This window comes from Brassica napus, chromosome A1, assembly GCF_020379485.1.
Source record: "Brassica napus cultivar Da-Ae chromosome A1, Da-Ae, whole genome shotgun sequence".
Taxonomy (NCBI): domain Eukaryota; kingdom Viridiplantae; phylum Streptophyta; class Magnoliopsida; order Brassicales; family Brassicaceae; genus Brassica; species Brassica napus.
The window spans coordinates 10,328,743-10,351,340 of record NC_063434.1 but is presented as its reverse complement, the minus strand read 5'-3'; the positions used below and the strand labels follow the sequence as shown (position 1 = coordinate 10,351,340).

Here is a 22,598-nt window from a genome sequence, read left to right as displayed (position 1 = left end):
AATACCTACATTCATATATCTCATTATCTCAAGGGAGTCTATAGTAGTGCCGGACATTTTAGCCGTTAAATTTGATTCGATTTGTTATTCGTTTCGATTCGATCCAAAAATTCCAGATATCCGTAAACTTTCGAAGCAAAGCAAATATTAAAAATTAATATCCGTTAAAATCGAAGCAAATCACAAATATTAAAATTTTGAGAATCGGATATCCGATCTGATCTGATAATATATAAATACATGTATATCTTGATTATATTTAAAGTTTTTAATGTATAAAATTATATAATTATTATTCTAACGTATGATTTGATAAATTCTATTCATATTATTACTTATATAAAAGTATTACATAAAAGGAAAAGAACATATTTATGACAATTATAATTTTTTTCTTAAGTTTTGTGTTATTATTATTGTTAATTAAGTTCAAAAGATTTACAAAATAATGAAATATGTAGATTTACTACTTCTTAAAATTTTTATCATATATATCATGCAAAAAAATATTTTAAAAACAAATTTGTATCAAACTTTTAAGATTATTTGTATTAATCAGACGTAAGTATTCGTAAATATCCGCAAATATTTATTTATTTTTCGGATATCCGTTTTTTCGAATATCCGTATTTTTCTGAAACAAAGTAAATCGAAAAATTAGATATCTGTGACATACGAAGCAAATCATAAATACCTATCCGATACGTGCCCGGTACATAGAACATAGAGTATAACGGTGATTTTCGATGGAGCCATTGGTGTGGTTTCTTGGATATTATTTGCTTTCAGTTTATTCCTCGACAAGCCCAATTAGATTAAACTGGCTTAAAAATGCATTATCCATTACAGGCCCAATGTAATGATGATAAGAAACCAAACGAGAGAGCTTTGTAGTGAATTCATTTATCAAAATACTTCAACTCACCGGCGAAGTCCAATGGCGGCGGCGTTTCTGCCGGCGACGTCACTCCGTCTCACTCCATTCTCTACTCTCCGTTTCTTATCCTTCTTCCCCATCTCTAATCCTTCTCATTACTCTCTCTTCCGCCCTCATCGCCGCCCGCTTTTCGAAGATTCTCCGGCAAATTCTCGCCGGAGATGCTTTTGCACCGCTACTTCTGTATCTCCCAGTTCCAGTGACGGAAAGAACAATCATGAGCAACGAATTGGGAGTAAAGTCGGAGAATTTAGGAAGAAGCTGAGGATAGCTGAAGTGAAAGGAGGAGCAGACGAAGGTCTGGGTCGGGTGGGGCAGAGCCTCAGCGTTATGGGTTGGGTTCGAACACTTCGATCTCAGAGCAGTGTCACATTCATCGAGATAAACGATGGCTCATGCTTATCAAACTTGCAATGTGTGATGAATCCGGACGCAGAGGGGTATGATCAGGTAACAATGCTTATTTACTTGAATTAAAATAAAAAAGAGAGACATTTTCATTAGCTAAAATGATGATAATCAAAATAGGTAGAAGCTGGTTCGGTTTTGACTGGAGCATCTGTATGTGTACAAGGTACTATTGTGGCCAGCCAGGGGACTAAGCAAAAGGTGGAGCTTAAGGTTCACAAAATCATTCTGGTACTACTACTGTCTTTTGCTTTTGGAACTCCTTGAGATTTTGAAAGTATTACGTTTTTTTCAATGAATCTTGTTGTCACTATATCGTTAGGTTGGAAAGTGTGACTCTTCCTATCCCATCCAGAAGAAGAGGGTCAGCCGGGAGTTTTTGAGAACCAAGGCTCATCTTCGTCCCAGAACCAATACTTTTGGCGCGGTAATGTTTCTTTCTTACTTGATTGTTGCGTCTTCTAAGGACAAAAGTTTCCTTTTTTTCATTTGCTTTGTATGGTGTCCATAAACTCCAGACCGGAGAAATGATCATGTTCTGTGTGTTTCTTGAATATTTTTATAACATCTTGTATCAGGTGGCTAGAGTTAGGAATACTCTGGCGTATGCTACACACAAGTTCTTTCAAGAAAGTGGATTTGTCTGGGTGGCAAGCCCTATTATCACTGCCTCCGATTGTGAAGGCGCTGGTGAACAGTTCTGTGTCACCACTCTCGTAAGTACCTTGGCTCTCCACAAGTACTACAACTCTCAACTCAGAAGGATATAGTTACAACTAAGCTGTACTTCACGTTTTAGATCCCCAGCTCCCATGAGACCACCAATACTTCCATCGATGCAATTCCGAAAACAAAGGGAGGGTTGGTCGATTGGTCTCAGGTATTGTTCCACCACCAACCTTTTTTATCTTAAGAATGGTAAGAGATGAACTTGCAACTGTAACTCATTTCGTGCTTGTATTCACTCCTCAGGACTTCTTTGGGAAACCAGCGTTCTTGACCGTCTCTGGGCAGCTCAATGGAGAAACTTATGCCACCGCTCTCTCAGATGTAAAACATTACTTCCTCGAGTAGTATCCTGTGAGCTAGATTTTGGTTATTGGCTAAAGATGTCTCATCTGTATGACTCTACAGATATACACATTTGGTCCTACATTTCGAGCTGAGAACTCCAACACCTCCAGGCACTTGGCTGAATTCTGGGTCAGCGTTACTTCATCTTCCAGCTAAAACTCACAAATTGAATGTTTATTTCCCTATGTGCACTTTTCTAAAGACCTCTCTCTTTCTACAATATAAAAGATGATTGAACCAGAACTTGCTTTTGCCGACCTGGATGATGACATGGCTTGTGCCACCGCCTACCTCCAGTACGTCGTATGTTGCTGCTTCACTTTATATATTCCTTCAAAATATATATATATATATATGAGCTTGTCAGTTTTGTAAAGCCGTCTAGAATTGTTTTCATTGGAATTTATCTTTTTCATAGGTTAAATACGTTCTTGATAATTGCAAGGAAGACATGGAGTTTTTTGATACATGGATTGAGAAAGGAATCATTCATCGCTTGAGTGTATGTCCCTCTGATTGATTTTCACTTTGTGATCAGAAAATAATATATCTATGTAGTTTGCACTGGCTGATATTATGACTGTTTTACAATCTAAGGACGTAGTTGAGAAAGAATTTCTTCAGCTGAGTTACACAGACGCCATTGAACTTCTTCTGAAAGCAAACAAAAATTTTGAATTCCCGGTAAAAGGCTTTAATCTTTACTTTCTCCTTTAGAATAGATTTGAGCTGGTTCATTATGCATTTCCTTCTCTAATATCTCTGGTTCTTGTAGGTGAAGTGGGGACTGGATTTGCAGAGCGAGCATGAAAGGTACATAACAGAAGAGGCATTTGGGGGTCGCCCTGTGATAATAAGAGATTATCCAAAGGAGATAAAAGCGTTTTACATGCGTGAGAATGATGATGGGAAGACAGTCGCAGCAATGGATATGCTCGTGCCTCGGGTAAGATTAAGATCATTACGCATAAAGAAAACTTGTTAGATAAGAAGAAGAAGTTGTTAATGAATGAATGATGTGGGGATTTTGGTGAGAAAAGGTAGGGGAGCTGATAGGTGGAAGCCAAAGAGAGGAAAGACTTGGAGTGTTGGAAGCGAGACTTGATGAGTTGAAACTCGACAAAGAGAGCTACTGGTGGTACCTCGACCTCCGTCGCTATGGTTCAGGTTTCTTTCTCCTCCTTGAATATTGAATATTCTTCTTTGAATGGTTAAGAAAGGATAGAAACTTGGAGGCTGATGAAGTGCTTTTGTTATTGTGTGTGTGTGTATGTTGTTAGTTCCTCACGCAGGATTTGGGCTAGGGTTTGAGAGGCTGGTTCAGTTTGCCACTGGAATTGATAATATCAGAGACGTTATTCCTTTCCCACGCTCACCTGGCTCTGCGGACTTCTGATTCATATCTCATTATCATTCTTCTACACAACCTTACCTCCGTTCTTTTTTTTCTCTTCATCCTCCAAGTTCTTGTATTATTATGTGCCATTAGTAAGTTGAAACAATCGACCACAGGAAAAAAATATAAAAATATTGGTTTCATATTATACATCCTTTCACCACCTACTTGCCTGTCAAACAAAGTAAGCAGTCTTAGCTCAATATAGACCTATGGGTTGTCTCCAAGTTATTTCACACTATTCAACACTCTAATAAGATCACCTCTACAGTTAATTTTTGCTTTGGTGACTTCTGCTGTGTGACATCGAAGGAATCTTCGAGGCCATCATCGATGATTGCAGACCTTCAAGTAGCTGAAGAGCAACACACACAAATTCAAAAATAAATTTAAGTTATATTATGCAATTACCACTTGTGAATTAATGTAATCTCCCGGATACTTACTCTAGAAGTTGGCTCAATCCTACGAACAGATTACATGGTTCCATTCCATGTGATGCTTTTGAAGAGTTAGCCTTATCCTCTTCAATCTTTGCTAGCCTCCCTTTATTAACAGTGCCTAAAGAGAAGTATCTTGGCCTCGGAAAGATGATGTTGTTTGCTCCTCCCCTGTTCCCTCGGGATATTACGGGTTTACCCAATAATGGATTGGGTTTTGACTCATCTAAAATTAATTGAGTCAAACATGGGTATCTATATATATATATATACTATACTAAAAGACAAATAAGCTTAAAGGTTAGCCTGTCCACGTCATCCAATTTAATCAACCAATCAAGAAATATTAATCTGCCATATTATCTCCACTTAAGTCTAATGATAATATAAATTTGTGTTTGGGCTCGAAAGTCCCCAATTGACACTCACTAAAAAAAATCATATTTAGCCCATCTTAAAATACATCTGAGAAAGCCCTAATCCAAAAAACGCCGATCGACGCATCCTAATCCGTATTGTATGATTACATCGTCTATTGAGGGCATGACTGGTTCAAACGCAGCGGTTGCGGTTGCGGGCGGTTATGGTTTCTAGCGGTTTTAAGAGATTTGTACGACTGGTACTGCGGTTAAAAATTGGTGCGTTTGCGGGTGACTTATGACTGGTTAACTACCAAATGCGGTAACAGTCAAATAATAAATTAACAATATTTATATTTAATATAATTATAAAAATATCAAAAATCATAAAATCATAATAAATATAAAATTTATATTTAGAAAGTTATAATTTTAATTTTTGAAAATTTATTGAAATTGTTTTTTATCATAAAATTTTATAATATTAATTTTAAAATTTTTATTAAATATTTTTACTTTTGTATATATATTGTTTTAAAAAAAAGAAAAAAATTTACCTTCCCACAACCATCTGCAACCGCAAACGCTAGTTGGAGCCAGCTTTTGAATTTATGAAATCTGGAGCGGTTTGAAGCGGTTTAAAGCGATTTGAGTGATTGTTGCAAACCGCCGACAACCGCTACTAACCGCAAAAGCTGCGTTTACGGGTGGTAGCGGAAAAATCAGTCACCCCCTGAATTTCATCTTAATCCAACCTCCGTTACCCATCCTCCTCTGCAATCAATTGTCTGCTTAAATCTATTTGCTTTCACCTCCCCCTCTTTCTCATTTGTTTCTCTCATGGCTACAAACCAAAACCAATACCAGAGAACCTCCTTATCACAAGAAAGCCAAGATCGTCTGCTTAAATCTCTTCTTAATGATTTGCTTTCACTTCCCCCTCTTTCTCATTTGTTTCTCTCATTGCTACAAAGCAAAACCAATACCAGAGAAACTCCTTATCACAAGAAAGCCAAGCCAATCGTTGGTTCTGCATCTCAGAAGAACCAGTCGAACTCTCAGGAGAACCTCCAGTAGATGAGCAAGGAAGCTGTGATCTCGGCTCCAGGTAATTTCGATAACCATATTAGTTGGTTCTGTTTCGTTCGATCCTATCTACAATAGATGAAATCAAGTCTCAATATATTGATGGGAACCCTATGTTGCTGATCAAATGACTTTCTTATAGAATCGTCAATTGTACGTGGTTATATTCTAAAGCTTTTGCCAACACGTCAGGCTATGTCTTTTAAAGTGTTTTTCCTTTTTCATTCAAAAACAAATTGAGTATTTCCTGGTGATATATATAATTTTAGCCAATGTCATGCTATTGCAAGAGCTAAACATTATCTTTTCTTGATTTGGAATCTCATTAGTTAGCCAGTTATCTGTAAAGATTTCATGTGGAAATATCAAAATTTTCCTTTCTATGTGCGTCATCAGGTGCTTACAGTGACTCAAGAGGCCTTCTGTAAGAAAGGAAAGAGTTTGCTGAGTTTATTGAATGACGTGATGGGTATCCCAGGTGATTACTTTCGGTAATAGCAAGAGAGAGAGAGAGAGAGAGAGAGAGAGAGAGAGAGAGAGAGAGAGAGAGAGAGAGAGAGAGAGAGAGAGAGAGAGAGAGAGAGAGAGAGAGAGAGAGAGAAAATTTTCAGATCTTTCTGGAACTCTGTATGGTTTCGTTTTGGTTTCTAAATGGGAGAAAATAGAAGGGAAATGCTCCTTTTTAAAAGAAAAAGAAGAGGAAACACTACAGTTTACAATGCGGAAAAAAAAGAAAAACAAAAAATAATGGATTTTGAGCTAAATCAAGTTAATAATTAAAAAAAAAAATCATCCCGGGTTTATGAGAACTGGGATTTGACAATTACCAATAATGCTGATATGCTGCATTTATTAATCAGAATTGAAATTTATATTTATTTTTTATTTAAATATTATCTTTAGGATTTGAGCACATGAAAAGTTTAATAATTAAAATATTACGCTGATGGCTGCATTAGCTATAGCCACGAAATCCTCCATAACTAATGTCATCTCCATGAGCTTTTTCGAGGCCTTGTCTGTGCTCTTGCCGATTGTATCCTTCACACTTTGTGTATCGTCGTAAGTTTCACGGATTGTAATGCTTGCACCCGCGGCACCCGCGGCACCATCCTCCATACTTAATCGAGCACCTCTAAAGTTATTCACTATTGTGGCATAGGATTCACTGCACGTCTCAAAATATTTTTTAAATGTAGGCTCTTTTTCCAATCCGGCAACGAAACCTGCCCTTTCTTTGGCCTGGGTCGATCCAAGGTCGAGTGTCACTTTCACAAGTTCGACCTATATATTAAAAAAACACAATTTTATTGAGATTTTGTTTTTCAGGAATAATAATTATCCTACAATTTTTTCCATAATAGTGATTACTTATTTACATAGTTTCATTTACAAAATAAAGGTTTTAACCTTTTCCCGTACACTTTTTCTCAAATACGCTTGTTAAAAAATTAATTAACTTGGTAAATAAGCAAATATGCCAGATTACATACCAGTAAAATCAATGAATTTATCTAAAATATTGTACTAAGATTTTGAACCCTCATAGATTATCATGAATCTTAAACCCTAACATCCTTTTTATCTCCTCCCAACACAAAGAAAACTGGAATCTAAAACGCAAGCCTGAAAAATAGTTAATTACCTATTTTGTGATTTATTTGTAGGATTTTTCTTAATTGTTCTTTACTTCCGGTTAAAACAATTAAATTAAATCTGTTGAATTTAAATTTTTGGTGCAATGTCAAATCAAAAACGAACAACAGAATGGTTGGATCAAGATAGAAAACAAATGAGCGGTTAGTTAGTAATATACCATGTTAGTTGCAGAGACTGCGGGAGGATACGCTGTGAGCGTTTGCAGGCAGAACGTTTTGTTATGGACAAAAGAATTATCGACAGAATAACGATAGCATGTTGAATTAATGTCTTTTGTTAAGGCCATGGTCGAAGTTGATCCTAAGAAAAGTAGTAACAAGACTACCAATGAACCAAGAAAGAAACATTTAGAGGAAGAAGTCATGACTTGCTACTTGCTACTTGCTAGAGAATATATTTCCCTCAACCTCTGTTATTAGTGTATTCTATTCATATTGTTGTGCTACTTATATATACATTAAAATTATGGATAGAACTTTGGTCATCTCACTGGATACCACTGTAAATATTGTTACTCTTTTTCTTGGTCAATCTTGGTCAAAACCATAAGTATCTTATGATTTGCAAATATTTACTTCTATTTAAGAAAACCAACTTTCAAAGGAGAATCAACATTATATTTCGAAAAAGGAAATTTTAAAAATAAAACTTTAGAGAAAAAAAATTCAACAAGAAATTTTGAATATTATTTTAGAAACTAAAAATACAATTAAAAAAAACTATATAAATTTTATTTATTTTAATATATCTTTAAAATATGATTTTTTAGTCATTTTGACCCTTGTGTTCTATTTTGTGATAAGAAATGTTTTAAGATTATCATAAGAGTATTTATCTTCAATTTTTATAACACATCCCATATATATTAAAAGCGAATCATTATAACTTTTAAGGTAGCCACGTGTCATCACCACAACGATTCTTAGAATCCTTAGAAAAATAGGTTGGTTCATCTAAATATATAATAAGATTTTTTTTTTTAAACTAATCATAAATTAATTATTAATATTTTTAATTTTTCCTTAAGTAAAAATTATGAAATTTCCAAATGTGGTGAAAGTATATATGACAATTAATGATTTTAAATAATAAATATTTGATACAAATAAGTGCACCCTCTATCATTTTTGTTTAAATTTAAATTATTAAAATAAATTAAACAATCACATTAAGCATATAATAAAAATTTAGACTTTTCTGTATCTAGTATATTTTAAATTTTTAAAAAGTCTCACATTAAAGTTTTAATGATCCATGGTTTAAATTTTTTATATAACAAGAAACAAATGATTACGAAATCATATAAGTATGAAGTCTTATTTACTAAATACCAAAATTAAAAAAAAAAATAATATATATATATATATTAATATCTTTTCAATTAAACTATATATCATAAAAAATACATAACTATTTTAATTTTAAAATTTGCTTTGCAAAATTTTTTATAAAAAATTTAAACAAACACTGACAACCAAATATTTAAAATTTAAAATTTGCATTGAATGTTTTTAAAAATTATACATTACTAAAACTTTTAAATATCACAGAATGAAAATTTGTTATCAATTATTTAAAGTTTTTGTTATAAAAAGATACAAATCATCAAAAAAGGAAACAAATGAGTAGAACGTTTCATTGAAATATATAAATATTAAAAATATACTATATATCTATGTATATTAATCATATACAATATAAAATAGAAAAAGTGATTGTTTGGATTAATAAAATCTATTACATATTTGCATCAATTTAATTATATATGTAATAGTTAGTGACTTTTTATATATCTAATACATATTATTTTATGATATATAAAAAATACAATACGTAAAAATAATTAGAGGAAGAAGTCATGACTTGAGAATCTGTTTCCCTCAACCTCTATTGTTAGTATCTTTATATATATAACTAGGGTCGGTCCGCCCTACGGGCGGGATGTATATTAAATATTAATTGAACCGGTATAGTATATATTTAATATATATTTGTATTATATAAAACTATATATATTTGTTAGGTTTATACATGTTTTGGTAACATATGTGGGATGTGGTATATTTATATTCTGTTTATTTGTAATATGTTTTTAGTAGTCTTGAGATTTCATTATACGGCTGCTTATTTATATGGTATTATGGTTTTTTATTTAATATTATATAATGTGTGATGCATGTTCAGTGTTAATGGTTTGTGTATTTTAAACTTTGATTTAGTTAATTGTATATTAGTTAAAGTTAGATTTTAATTACTTTTAAATTGGTTACGTCCAGTTACAAAAAAAAAAAGTTTATGTACCATAGCAGATGTTAGAAGGTGTTTTTTTTTATCAGTATTCATGTATTTTTTAAATTTTATTCTAGCGTCTTTATTATCAGGATTGGATGGATATATTTTCTTAGAAAAGAAATATTTTTCGTAAATTTTCTTTTATGTTAAGTTGGATTTGAGTATGATTATGAGTCTACACTATATTTAAATTATATAACTATAAACTTTCGAATTCTTAGTGTTGTTGTTATTTTAACTCCGAAGTGTAAGATTTTATATTGTTATGTTTTATAACACTATAGAATACATAAATCAATCAAATTCAATCAAAAGAGAATGAGATCGAGTTTTCTAATACCATCATTTTTTTTGTGAGGGTTTATAAAATAGAGGATAATGAGATTTTTTGTGTAGTGGAACTCTTTGTCAAAATTATCATAGTTGTTTTGGAAAATGTTAGTAATTGATATTATTAACAATTGTTATTGTTGTTTTTGGCATTTTTTTGTTTTTTTCTGTGTGATATTTTTTGGTAGATTTGCTTATATATTATGTAATTAATCGTAGTAATGAATCTCCCAAGAAAAAGAAATGAAAAAGTCTACAAATGTAAATCCTATAATAATTTTTAAGTCAGGCCCAAAATAAAATCACGTAACCCATAAGATGAACAGTACCTTGACAATTGAGTCGCAAATAGTTAGATGATGACACGTACCACGCACAGGTTACTCTATTTACTGAAATGTCTCATTCATAGAAAATGACGCGTTTCCAGCATATGAATTGACACTTTATCAGTACGGGTTTTAATGGACTTTGTAAAGCTTTATTAACAAAGACAACGTACATGAATAAAGGCCCAAACAGAAACAATGTCAAATAAATGAACTGCAGCGTTTCGTTAAAGCGGACAGGTGTCGCTCCTAGAATGCACGAATTGATGACGTGGCTTTACGGGAGAGAGGCGAACATTTCTTTATATATATAGATTATATACAATTAAACTAGGTGTTTTGCCCGCAATGCGGGCTTAAACATTTTCATAATTTTTGAAAAGTTCTTTGTTCACTATATTCATTATACTAAAATAAATCTTAAAATAACTTAATATTATATTTTTTATTATATAATTAAATTTTTTTATTTGATTAATATTTAATTATATAATTTATGTTTTAACTTTTTACTAAAATGCTTTTTTAGAAAACAATACAATATATATACGCAATCTCAAAGCAGATACATAACATCCACCCCCAAAAGGATGAAATACTCGAGATTCTGATCGACGAAACCAACCCGAGCAAATTGGTCAGAATCGGCGCTTATCTGTCCGACCAGATGCAACAGACAGTCGGCAACTTACTGAAGCAAAACATGTTGACTTTCACATGGACGAGCTTGGATATGAAGGGCATTCGACCCAGGTATAACCTCTCACAAGTTAAACGTTGATCCAACCATCAAACCCATCCGCCAAAAACAACAAAAACTCGGTCCCGAGCGATCAAAAGCAGTAAATGAAGGGGGTTGAACGACTGCTCTCAGCCAATACAGTAGTCATCAAAAAGAAGAACGGAAAATGGCGCATTTGCGTTGATTTTACCGACTTAAACAAAGTTTATCCGAAGGAAAGCTACCCGCTCATGCACATTGACCAACTCGTTGAGTTGACTGCTGGAAACGAACTCTTGACCTTCATGGATGCATTCTCAGGATACAATCAGATCATGATGCATCCTGATATTTGAGAGAAAACGACGTTCATCATCAAGAGGGGGACTTACTGCTACAAGGTCATGCCATTCAGCCTAAAAACGCAGGAGCGACTTACCAACGACTCGTCAATTGAATGTTCGCCGATAAGCTCGGGAACACAATGGAAGTCTGGTCAAGTCACTTCACGCGGTTGAAACTCAACCCAGCCCCTGACTAACCAATCACACACGATTGAAGTACTGACTAACCAGCCCCTTCGCACCGTAATTCAGAACACGAATAAGTAAGGTCGACTGTCAAAGTGGACCATCGAGCTTAGCAAACACGACATCGTATTCGAGAATCGAACAGCCGCTAAGTCACAGATTCTAGCCAACTTCCTGATCGAACTTGCACCCGAACTGGAACAAGATCTGATCCTCCCAAGCCAAAATTGGATCCTGCACGTCGACGGTTCATCAACAAACAAAGGATCGGGTGCAGGAGTTCAACTGCAGTCACCGAATGGCGAGTTAATCAGGCAATCGTTCAGTTTTGACTTTGCCTCCTCCAACAACGAAGCGGAATATGAATCTCTTATCGCATGCTTACGATTGGCGAAGGCGGTCAAAGCAAAACGACTTAGCGTATACTGCGACTCACAACTCATCACCAGCCAATTCAGCGGCGACTACGACACTCGCAACGAACGAATGGACTAACATTTTGTCTACTAATAGTGGACAGATTGCCCTAAAGTGACGTTCATTGCAGTCTCTTACTGACCGAGCTTCACAATCTATTGCACATTCCTCAAAATGTCCAATTTTTTTTTACTGCTAAATTAGTAGCAGAACCGTGTGATAAGATACTAGCTCCAAACTTTGAATAACAACTCTCAATTTTTTTTTTTGGAACAACACTTTCATTGAAAACCTTAAAGTTTCGGACTACAAAAGTTCATAGAGCTACAAACATAAAACCATACAACACAAACGATATGTACAAATAATATTATGTCATTTTACTTAGACATGTAATTTGGATATATAATGTTAATTCGATTTAGTTATTACTTGAGTATACCAGATTGCATTTATTTCTTTATATATAATCATAATATTTTTCTTTCAACAACCTATTTTTTTGTGCTGAAATAGAATAAAATTTTAATTAATTTAGTTTTGTGTATTTAAACTTTTGATTTTTGGTATAGAAATTTGTATTATGCAAATTACTCATTTGTGGGTTATATTGAGTTACACATGTTTCTTCAAATCGAAGTTAACTACTCTTGCCTCTAGTTAAGCTAATTTTGATTAGTTTTATTTATTACGTTAATTTAGTTCTTCATCTTAAAGATGTAATTATAGTCGTAATTATTTTGTACAATTTTATATTTTGATTTTTAAAAGTAGTATAAAAACTGAAGTGATGATATGTATATATTTTTATAAACAGACATTATCGATAAATATTTAAAACGTATGAACTGATATCGATATCTACATAATAATTTTTCAAATTATTAGTAACTTTATACTTTATTTATATGAAAGACAAATTAAAAGGAATCTGAATAATACTAACCATAAAAATTCACATTTTTTTATTTTTATTATAGGTATCTTATGTTGTATAATATATCAAAATTAAAAACATTAAAGTAAGCATTGAACACAGTTAGTGGTATATTAGGTTTCATTAAATTTTGTAGATATTTTTATTTGTGTAATTGATAAACAATTATATACATAATATAAATCAAAATTAAAATTAAAAAAAAATGAATAAAGATCTCAACAGTACAATTACAAAATACTTTTAGTTCACCAAAGATTTTTAGTATATTTTAATTAAATTTACTTTGGTAATAATCTGAGAAAATATTTTCATATCAATAAAATATTTTATTAATTTAAAAAATATTATGTTCTTTTATATTATGTTTTACAAAGATGATTATTTTAACATCAAAACTATTTTTAAAAACTTTCCTTTTTATGAAGTCGCATTATATATAAAATATATTTTCATTCTCATAAATTTACTTTTACAAAATATATGTTTTATTTTTGTTAATATTTTTTTTATTATATGAACATTTCCTTTTTATAATTCATGATTTGAAAATTAGAAAAAAGGAAACTAAAATTAATAATTTAATTGGCATAAATTATTAAATAATTTTTAATAGTGCAAGTAAGAATAATATTTTAATTCATTAAAGGTATCTCAGTGATTAACCATCGTAAAAATTAATGTGAGATCGACACGTAGAAAATTAACTTCTCAAATAATATTATAGAGATATTTGTGGCTGTTGAATCATGTTGAATCATTTCAGTTGTTGAAAGGAATATAATATCTATATGAGTTGCTGCGCGCGGTTTATTTTTCTATAAAATTTATATCTCAAACTTCAAAGTTTAAAATAGATTGAGTCTATTTTGGTGTTTATATTATATCATTTATTTGTTTTTTTGGATAAATTAGAGTGAAATGATTTTGAACAATTATAAACTTTTTGTTAGGAATATCATTAATTTTTATTTTATATGTAAACATAGTTTAAGTTTATATTAAGAGTTTAGCGATCATGTTAAAAGATTTATTAAAAATTCAAATACTTTATTTATGAAAATATTAATATTTTCTATTATTTTATGTAAATCATATTTTTTTGTACATCATGTGATTGCATTTTTAATTATTATTTGAATAATAGGTAAATCACCTTATTTCATATATATATATATATATATATATTTATATTTTTTTTTCATAAATGTGTAATCATTTTGAATATTTAAATATGTAAATTTGATGACCAATGAAAATGATTCAATAAATCTTTAAAATTTTGAAGCTATAATTTGTTTGGTAATTATTATTTTGTAAATATTTTTTTAATATAAAATTGTGAAACTTTTAGAAAATTCAATATGAATGATTCCATGTTTAGATACTACGTAAGAGTACTTTGTGTAGATTGCATTACACATATGTAGATATATTAGTCATTTGTATTGTGTAGAAAATTTATAACTTTGCAGTATTGTTTGTATGTCAGAGTGGAAACATATTTCCATTGTTCTTAGGTTAACTATTAAAAAGCTAAAGATGGAGTTGGAATAGAGAGAAAATTTCTCTAAATGGATCGATAGGTGATTCTCTAACCTAAATGGGTTTTTACACAAACTTATTTTGTAGATCATTATAAATAAATGATGGACAAATCTAACAGTATATTGATATACTGGAGGTAACAATTAAAAAAATCTTTGTAATGTGACTTACTCTTTACTAAGCATAATCAAAAGCTTTAAATAACTTATTAAATTCATAATTTTTCAGCTTATAGTTTTCATATATATATATATATATATATATATATTTTTTTTTTTGATTTCTATTTCATATTGACAAATATTATTTTTAAGAATTTTAACTATTTTAAGATTTATTTTGTTTCTTCATGGTAGTTTAATTTTTATGTTGATTTACATAATATCATTCTAAATATCAATTTAGTACCTTTTAAATAGTTTAAAATTTTGATTATTTAGATATTTATATCCATTTTTAAAATGATAGGGAATTTTTATTATTTCTAAAACTTAACTTATAATATTGGTGATGTTAAATTTGTAAAGAGGTAGCATAGATATCAATCTAACTTTTAGGTCACTTTTATCATGTTAGTAATTTATACTACTAATTTATATTTTGACAAATATGAATTCTTAGAAGATTTATGTCTTTCTAAGACATCATCTTCTCTTTTAATTGATTTTTTAAAAAAAATTCTTAAATCTTTTATATTTAATGGCAGTTTATTATATCTTAATAATTAATTAAAATAATATACATTAATTTTTCAAATAATTAGCCTTGATATTAATTTGATTTCTTGTAGGAACTTTTTGTTAGTTATTGTATACGGATTTTAACATACCTTTTTTAAGAAATTGATTTTAAATTTATTGTGACATAATAAATTTTTGAAAGTTTTACATTTAAGACATATTTTTATGTTAGTTAAACTTTTATGTTTAGTTTCCAAAAATTAGTATAAATATCAAAATTTAAATGTTTTTAGTTTATTTTTATGTTGATTTTCATTTTGTTTTGAAAGATATGGAAGATCTAATGTTTTAAAATGCAATTACAATGCTGACTAAACATATCTAATTGGTTATTTATAATTCTATGTGGATAACTTTGAATGCTAATTGCTTTTAATTTTTATTAGTATAGAATCAGGTCACTGAGTTTTAAGATTTTTTTTTCGGGGATAATTTATTTGGATTATGTGTGTGAGATGTTTCATAGTCTTGAAAGATATTTTTTGCATAAATATGTAAAGATTTGAGAGAGGGATAGCCATAAAACCAAAAGAGAAAATATTTCTCTAATGGAAGAACATGTAATGAGCTAGTACATTTATTTGATTAACAAATGAATTAAAAAAATAAAAAATATTAAGCGACCATGCGAGCAATATATCAATATCAAGCTAGGCATGAGCATTTTCTTTAAAAGTTGTGAGATTTCAAAAAAAAAAAACTATGTTTATCCTGAGGATAAGTGAAGAAAGACGTATTGTTGACTCTGATATGACTGGTATTGAGGTAAGGTTATAACTTATATCACACGTTATTTGGATCTATATAACAAAACCAGAATATTGTAATGGTTACATAGCTAACTAATTCCTTTTTGGATAATTAAAAATGTACCATCCATCAGGTGTTTACTCCCAACTCAGAGAAAGTGAATAGCAACCGACATGTTTTGATCATAATCATATAAAATTTGTTTTTACTGATTTTAGCATTAGGACCAACAATATGAAGAACATATGTATAAGCCTAAAGATTTAGTTTTTTTGTGTGTGATAATAATCGAACATTGTAAAAGTCGTACTAATGAGGGGAAGGCGTTCAAATTAAGTTGAATTTATGTACATGGATTTAAAAATCATAGACCAAAATGATATACTAAAACAAAAGAAAAGATAACATCTCATTTGTTACAAAAAAAAAGAAGGAAAAAATGATAACATCTCAATTTACAATTTGGCGCTTCTGCAAACCCTTGATTTGAGCTCTTACGATCTCTTCAGTTCTTGGCCTAGTTCTCCTGAATAGAAGCACAAGAAATATGATTCAAATCATAGAACTTAGATAGAAAAGAAATGTGAGACTTAATTCCAGAATATTTTTGAGATTTAACCGCATTAAGCCAAGATTTCCAAGTATCATCCTCCCCGATAAAGAGAGACTGAAGTATCTACATTAATAACTTACGGCAGTATTTTCTATGCAATCATTCGGCTGAAAAGGAAGTTATAATTTTTTTTAACATATAAATGATAACTCACACATATTCTTGGAACCTTCAAATCTGCATATGAGATGCAAAAAAACCCAGAGGGTTTGTCCCTTCTTCTGCGCCAGACCTGGATGAAAAAAAATCGAAACAAAACTCAGGTCTGTTGTCTACTTGTCAGCAGTATGTATGTGTAAGACTTTAAGAATTTCTCAACAACAAAAAAAAAGAGAGAGAAGGGAGCCAAAAAAAAACACATAGCTTCATCTTGTATATGAAACTTAAAACCAAAAACTCAAACCGTAAGAAACATCAGGTAGAAGAAAATCTTAATAGTTTAAATCGTAAATCGATACATAATCTAGTAAAAGATATCGAACCTTGTTATAATATGGAAGTTCCAAGTGATCGGTAACAGTTTCTGGACTCTCAGCACAGGCCAACTATCTCCATTCCAGTATACAGGAAACAATGCCTCCTCACCAAGTCCACCAACAGTATTATGGTTCCTTGGTCAGAAACATAAGCTAGATATAAGGACTCTAAAGGTTCAACATGTTATCATTTAAATGAAAATTCTACAACACTGCAAAGAACGATGGTACCTCATATAGCCGACGCTTAACAGGTACACCAACTCTCTCCTCTTCAACTTCATATAGAGTAGAAGACACATAAGCTTCTAAAAGAGTTTCAGTTAACTGCTTATTCGATTTATTTTTAGGAACAACTTGTGGTATAGGGCCTTGGCTGCAATCTGCATACTCTTTCCACCAGTGACGAAAACTCATCTTCTCTCTGTAGCACAAACTTCCCAGGAAACATCAGCTCACAATTTAAATATACCGGGACACATTTACACTTTTATAAAAATGACAGTAACTGAAACCGTCTCTTGTAAACAAACTAAATGAATCATATAGATCCCAAGTTTACGGACATATATTAACTCGAGTTTGATGCATTGGATCCATGCAATGAGATAAGGTTCTATGGACTCGGGTATGTTGCAGTGTTATAGAAAACTCTAAAACACAAACAATTATTCTTTTTATATCTATTTGAAATAGGAAAGCTAACAGTAGATAATTATCCAAGCTAATATAGGAGGAATCCGAATAGATGATCAAGTAAAGCTACTATCTTTCTACCAAGATCGCTTATGTGTACCTGGTGAGAACCGTTAGCTTCAGGGTGCTGGTGGCCTGCCATGGCTTTCGTAAGCAAAAAGCATCATCTGAGTTTTCATACATAACTTGCAACGAATCTAGGGGCTTACATCAACAGGTTCACAAAGTTATAAGTTAGTTTTGCAAGTAAAGGTTTTAACTAAGCCTTAATCCGCCTCAGTAGCTGCAGTTGCTGCTCTAGCTTTGATCTCCACGTTGACAATCATTCTCGGAGTTCACAATTTGGCGATTTAAGCGATCTGTGGTCTTTTCCATACCGCGTTCATGGTCGCTCGTGTCTTCTTCTCAAGCTCAAGAGAATCCCTGTTTCAAAACCAAACCCAAGAATCTCATTATTCGTCTAAAATAGTCAACTCCACAACAAAGGGATATTCAGTTTTCACTTTCCTTTACTAACTTCTTCTGAAAGAGTCCGCCTTGCTCTCCATGGCTCAGTCTGATTTAGGTTTAGCCTTAGATATCTCGCAGTTAAGCACGGTTGTCGCTGCTAAGTAAAAATAAGAAGAAGAGATGAGAAATGAATCAAATGAGAGAGAACTAAGAAGATTTATAACCTCAGGAGTGGAGGGCCTTGCTTCAGTCTAAGCAGCCTTGGTGAGAATGAGGTTGAAGAGAATGACCACAATCCCAGATAGCACCTCCAGACCACGCAGTAGATCCGCCCCTCTCCTCCTCATACTAAGAAGCGTTTGGCTAAAAAGGTTTTAAATCAATTCTACTTATATGATTTCTTATATTACATTTCACCTGAAGTACCTCAAGCCACCTCTTTTGATTTTCGTGAAACACATGTCTCAGTTGAATAAAAGACAATCTAACTTACGAAAACAAAAAGAAGAATTGGGTAAGTTGAATATACATATATGATCACAAAACAATTATATGAGAATATGTAATGAAACTGAATTTTATTCAGCCTTGGCAAATTGGAAAAAATCCATCGTTCTACCAGTCCAGTAGGGAACACCTAATTAGACAATTGTCTGACGCTCGACAATTCTCTCCTAAACTGACAGGGTAAGTTCAACATCACCTAGCAAATGGTCGTTGAATATCTATATGAGTTGCTATGCGCGGTTTGGTAAGTTTACTTTGTGGCTGTTGAATCATGGTCGTTGTGTAATATGCGTCTGTTTACAGATTAATGAAAGCTCTTTTAATTTATTTGTTAGGCTGCTAATTGTTTGACGGATATGGGGTGCCAGGAAGGTAATTTTGTATAATTGTATGTGTTAGCTTTGTACAATCTGAGTCTGTGGAGCTTAAAGTGTTCACATTCCTTAGCTACGTTGATAAACCAAAAGCTTTTGTAACTCCAGATGGCGATTTTGGAATCACGCCTTAACAGCTCGTGCTAATGTCAAAAGATAACAATATTCATTGCTTCTCTCTGCAGTATGGAGAAGAGCAGGCGAGTGCAAGTGCGACCAAGAAGCTTCACCAAAAAAGGCAATTCATCACAATTTAAGTAGAAAAAATAGGACGTATAATCAGAAGAAATAAGGTGAAGATGGGATGAATGCATGTCTTATATGCCCTGAAGAGATGGATGCAGCAGATCTTAAGCTTCTTACCATGTCCTTGCGGATTTGTATATGTCTTTTTTCTTCTATGCAGATCAAGCACAACGCCCAGCTACCCCAAACGAGTATGCGAAGACAAGTAGTAACTTTATTTTTTAGTTTTTTCCTTAGTATCTAAATTGCACACAGCATATTATTTGTAGAGTTTGTGTTAGTGACGTTGTTGCATCTTTTAAAAGTTTGAAGCTTAATAAAAGTGAAAGATCATTGATATTTTAATTTATGAGTCGAATGAATGTTGTTACATTTTATCTTTTTCTTTAAAATCAAATCAAATGGTTTGATTCTCCACTGTGTTTAAAAAAAGTGTTTTTCCCGATACTAAAGGGGTTGTGAATGTCCTAATATGCATAACCAATCTTCAGAAGTAATTCGATTTTGCATAGTAAAAAACTGTAGTAGCAGGTAAGGAATCAATGACAAAGAATAATCAATCTCCTCGACAAAAAATATTCAAAAGAAATGTTTTTTTACTATTACTTTTAAATAATCATCACTCGAAGGTGAATATTTTTTGTATTACAAAATGAAATTTGTAAATTTGAAAACGTTACTGGGTCCACCTGTTTTTGTAACATTCAAAATCTTAAATGTTTAAGTTTTATTTGGGATTATGAGACTTTAAATTATACTCATAAAACTGTATGTTTTCGAGGAAAGAATTTTTTCAAAAATATATATTTTTGTATTTTCGATACCTTTTATCAACTAAAAACGATTAATTCAAAATTTCAAAAATATTAATTGCATTTCTTGAATTCTTACTGGTTTTAAAATTGTAGGAATATATAAAACCACAAAAATATGCATTTATAACTAAGATTTAATATTTTTTTATTAGCATGTGTCAAATTGTAAAACTATATTATTTGAAACAAAGGGAATAGTATATTAGAGTTTTAGATTATTAGTTGGTGTAAATAAAAAAAATATACACATTCGAATCTCTTTTCAATATATGTAATTATTGTGAATGTCAGAAAATTTTAAATATTTCGAATAAAAGAAAATAATTTAATTATTGCGAATGTAAGAAACTTTAACCCTTATGGTATATGAATTTTTAAGAAATTATATTTTAATTGAACATAAATATATATATCAAAAATTATGATACTATTCTTACGAAATTTCAAAAATTACAGCTCTTTTCATTTAAATTTAATTGTCATTGTACTGTAAATGTTTTTGTTTCATGATAAATATCTATATTATTAAAGTTGAAGTACATTAAGATTGTTTGGCAATATGGATAGTAATTAAAAAAAAATACTGTTTGGAAACATGGATAGCAGTAAGTTAGGAAAAAAAATGGGTTTATGCTACTAAAAAAAATTGTAAGTCCATTACATTATATTAAAAAGTAATGGGTCTTTGTTACTTGATATATATATTCAAATCAAAATAATAATTTAAAATTGATTTATATCAAAAATTCATTCAAATATATATATTCAAATTTGATTTTTACTAACACATTTCCAATAACTATTATAAAAATGTTTTCAATATATATAAGAAAAATACAATACAAATCCCAATTTCAAACACCAACTTAAATTATGGTTTTTATATTTCACATTAAATTTTAAAATACAATATATGTGATTATTTATATATTATATGATGACACATATAGAATACGATTAATTATATGATAACACATATTTTGTAACCTATGATGACACATATAAGATATATATATAATAGTGATTAGGGGTGGGCGTTCGGGTTCGTTTTTGAATCTTTTTGGGATTTCGTGTTCAGTTCAGATCTTTGAGGATTTTGTTCGGATTTAGATAACCAATTTAAATAGGTTTGGTTTAAATATTTGGATAGAGAATTAATAATTATTTAAGTATTTTTGGAGTTTTGAGTATATTTTAACTATTTAAGATATTTACGTTTGATTATTTGTATATATTTTCAAGTATTTAAGCGAACTTAAAAGTAGCATATATATTCTGGATTTTTTATATATATTAAATCTAAAAATAATTAATATATATAAGTATATAAATCTATTTTGGATACCCAAAATACTTCGGTTCGGATCGGATTAGATTTCAGTTCTTCAAATACCAAAATTTAAAATAATTCAGATATTTAATCAATTCCGGTTCGGATTTAGTACTACTTATTCGGATTGGGATCGGTTCAATTCTTCGAATTCGAGTTTTTTTGCCCAACACTAAATAGTGACATAAAAATTAAATAGCATCATATTTTTTTAAAAAAATACACCCGCACGGGCGTGCGGGTCAAAATCTAGTGTATTTTTATAGTTTCAATGAAAAAAATATTAATTTTATATGTTATATGATGTTTTCTATTTTTTTCATTCTATTTTTAGTGGTTGAAATGTAATTCTGTGTGCAACAAATGATGCTTTTATTTTAGAAATATATAAAATTAAATGTTTTTTTGTATACACAAATCTAAAACGACATCTAAAATAAAACGGAAGAAATATTATAAAAACATAACATTCACCTTAAACATTGGTAGTCTTTTTAAGCGTGTGATCATGGAAGAATAACACTCACCCAAAAATGTAGCTGGCCAATTGGTTAATGCATCAAATCAAAAAAGCATAGATATTCGTTTAAAATAAAAGAGATTTAAAATAACATGCAAAAAAATATTTGTTTTAGAATTAAGCTATTACACTATTATGTATTAGAAACAGACTTTTAAATTATGATATATTAGAAATTACTAAATTTGTTTTATCACACATATTAAAAATGGTCTCAGTACTATTTCCTAAGATCAGTACATAATAGTCAATTTGAAAATGTTAATGTCAACCTAGAACAAAACTATTAACTGCGTAATTGGAAAATTTTTAATGCATTTATTTATAATGATATATTAGTCATTTTCAAGTAAATGATTCAAAGTAACACAACTATACTATGAAAAATAACTCCAATATGCATTCATCATATTTATCATATTATTCGTCTTACGCATTTTCGGTTTCAAATAATAGCAACCTATTATACAACAAAATAAATGAATTTGATACGGTTTGAAGAATTTTCTTCATATATATAATAAATAAAGCATAAAAACAGTAAAATGCTAATTTAAAATAAAATTAAAACACTTATTCTGAATTTAGAATAAAAAAATTTAAAAGATGTTAGAAAAA

At 30.7% G+C, this 22,598-nt stretch overlaps 2 protein-coding genes and 3 long non-coding RNA genes across 6 annotated transcripts; 2 read left to right on the top strand and 3 right to left on the bottom strand.

Moving 5' to 3' along the window:
- Positions 1–893: 893 nt before the first annotated feature.
- Positions 894–3,963, top strand: LOC106425466 (asparagine--tRNA ligase, chloroplastic/mitochondrial). Of its 2 annotated transcripts, XM_013866200.3 has the most exons (13): positions 895–1,387; positions 1,466–1,576; positions 1,668–1,772; positions 1,924–2,061; positions 2,145–2,225; positions 2,318–2,395; positions 2,480–2,548; positions 2,648–2,722; positions 2,838–2,921; positions 3,017–3,103; positions 3,195–3,365; positions 3,460–3,586; positions 3,700–3,963. In XM_013866200.3, the coding sequence occupies exons 1-13, from the start codon at positions 938–940 to the stop codon at positions 3,813–3,815; spliced, it is 1,692 nt and encodes a 563-aa protein (XP_013721654.2). In that variant the 5' UTR covers positions 895–937; the 3' UTR covers positions 3,816–3,963. The 2 variants fall into 2 exon arrangements, with proteins under 2 accessions (XP_013721655.2, XP_013721654.2); XM_013866201.3 differs by lacking the exon at positions 3,017–3,103 and having other exon boundaries at positions 894–1,387.
- On the bottom strand, positions 3,922–4,782 carry LOC111214978. Its single transcript, XR_007327847.1, has 2 exons — positions 4,262–4,782; positions 3,922–4,170 (listed from the first exon to the last, which is right to left on the bottom strand). It is a non-coding gene; the product is annotated as an uncharacterized LOC111214978 (long non-coding RNA).
- A 1,766-nt stretch (positions 4,783–6,548) lies between these two features.
- Positions 6,549–8,713, bottom strand: LOC111200341. Its single transcript, XM_022691174.2, has 2 exons — positions 7,517–8,713; positions 6,549–6,984 (listed from the first exon to the last, which is right to left on the bottom strand). The coding sequence occupies exons 1-2, from the start codon at positions 7,721–7,723 to the stop codon at positions 6,631–6,633; spliced, it is 561 nt and encodes a 186-aa protein (XP_022546895.2). The 5' UTR covers positions 7,724–8,713; the 3' UTR covers positions 6,549–6,630.
- Positions 8,714–14,727: 6,014 nt separating this feature from the next.
- Positions 14,728–16,141, top strand: LOC111214970. The gene is made up of 2 exons (XR_002664106.2): positions 14,728–15,968; positions 16,087–16,141. It is a non-coding gene; the product is annotated as an uncharacterized LOC111214970 (long non-coding RNA).
- LOC106425416 lies at positions 16,121–20,439 on the bottom strand. The gene is made up of 7 exons (XR_001285115.3): positions 18,606–20,439; positions 18,413–18,536; positions 17,839–18,345; positions 17,274–17,466; positions 17,049–17,177; positions 16,721–16,798; positions 16,121–16,479 (listed from the first exon to the last, which is right to left on the bottom strand). It is a non-coding gene; the product is annotated as an uncharacterized LOC106425416 (long non-coding RNA).
- Between the last annotated feature and the right edge of the window lie 2,159 nt (positions 20,440–22,598).

Bases quoted from the DNA above. Each gene is read 5' to 3' on its own strand.
- LOC106425466 (XM_013866200.3), top strand. From the start codon at position 938: ATGGCGGCGGCGTTTCTGCCGGCGACGTCACTCCGTCTCACTCCATTC. The intron at 2,062-2,144 runs GTAAGTACCTTG...TTCACGTTTTAG, and splicing joins AGTTCTGTGTCACCACTCTC to ATCCCCAGCTCCCATGAGAC. The intron at 3,104-3,194 runs GTAAAAGGCTTT...TGGTTCTTGTAG, and splicing joins ACAAAAATTTTGAATTCCCG to GTGAAGTGGGGACTGGATTT.
- LOC111200341 (XM_022691174.2), bottom strand. From the start codon at position 7,723: ATGACTTCTTCCTCTAAATGTTTCTTTCTTGGTTCATTGGTAGTCTTG. The intron at 6,985-7,516 runs GTATATTACTAA...TTTAATATATAG, and splicing joins CAGTCTCTGCAACTAACATG to GTCGAACTTGTGAAAGTGAC.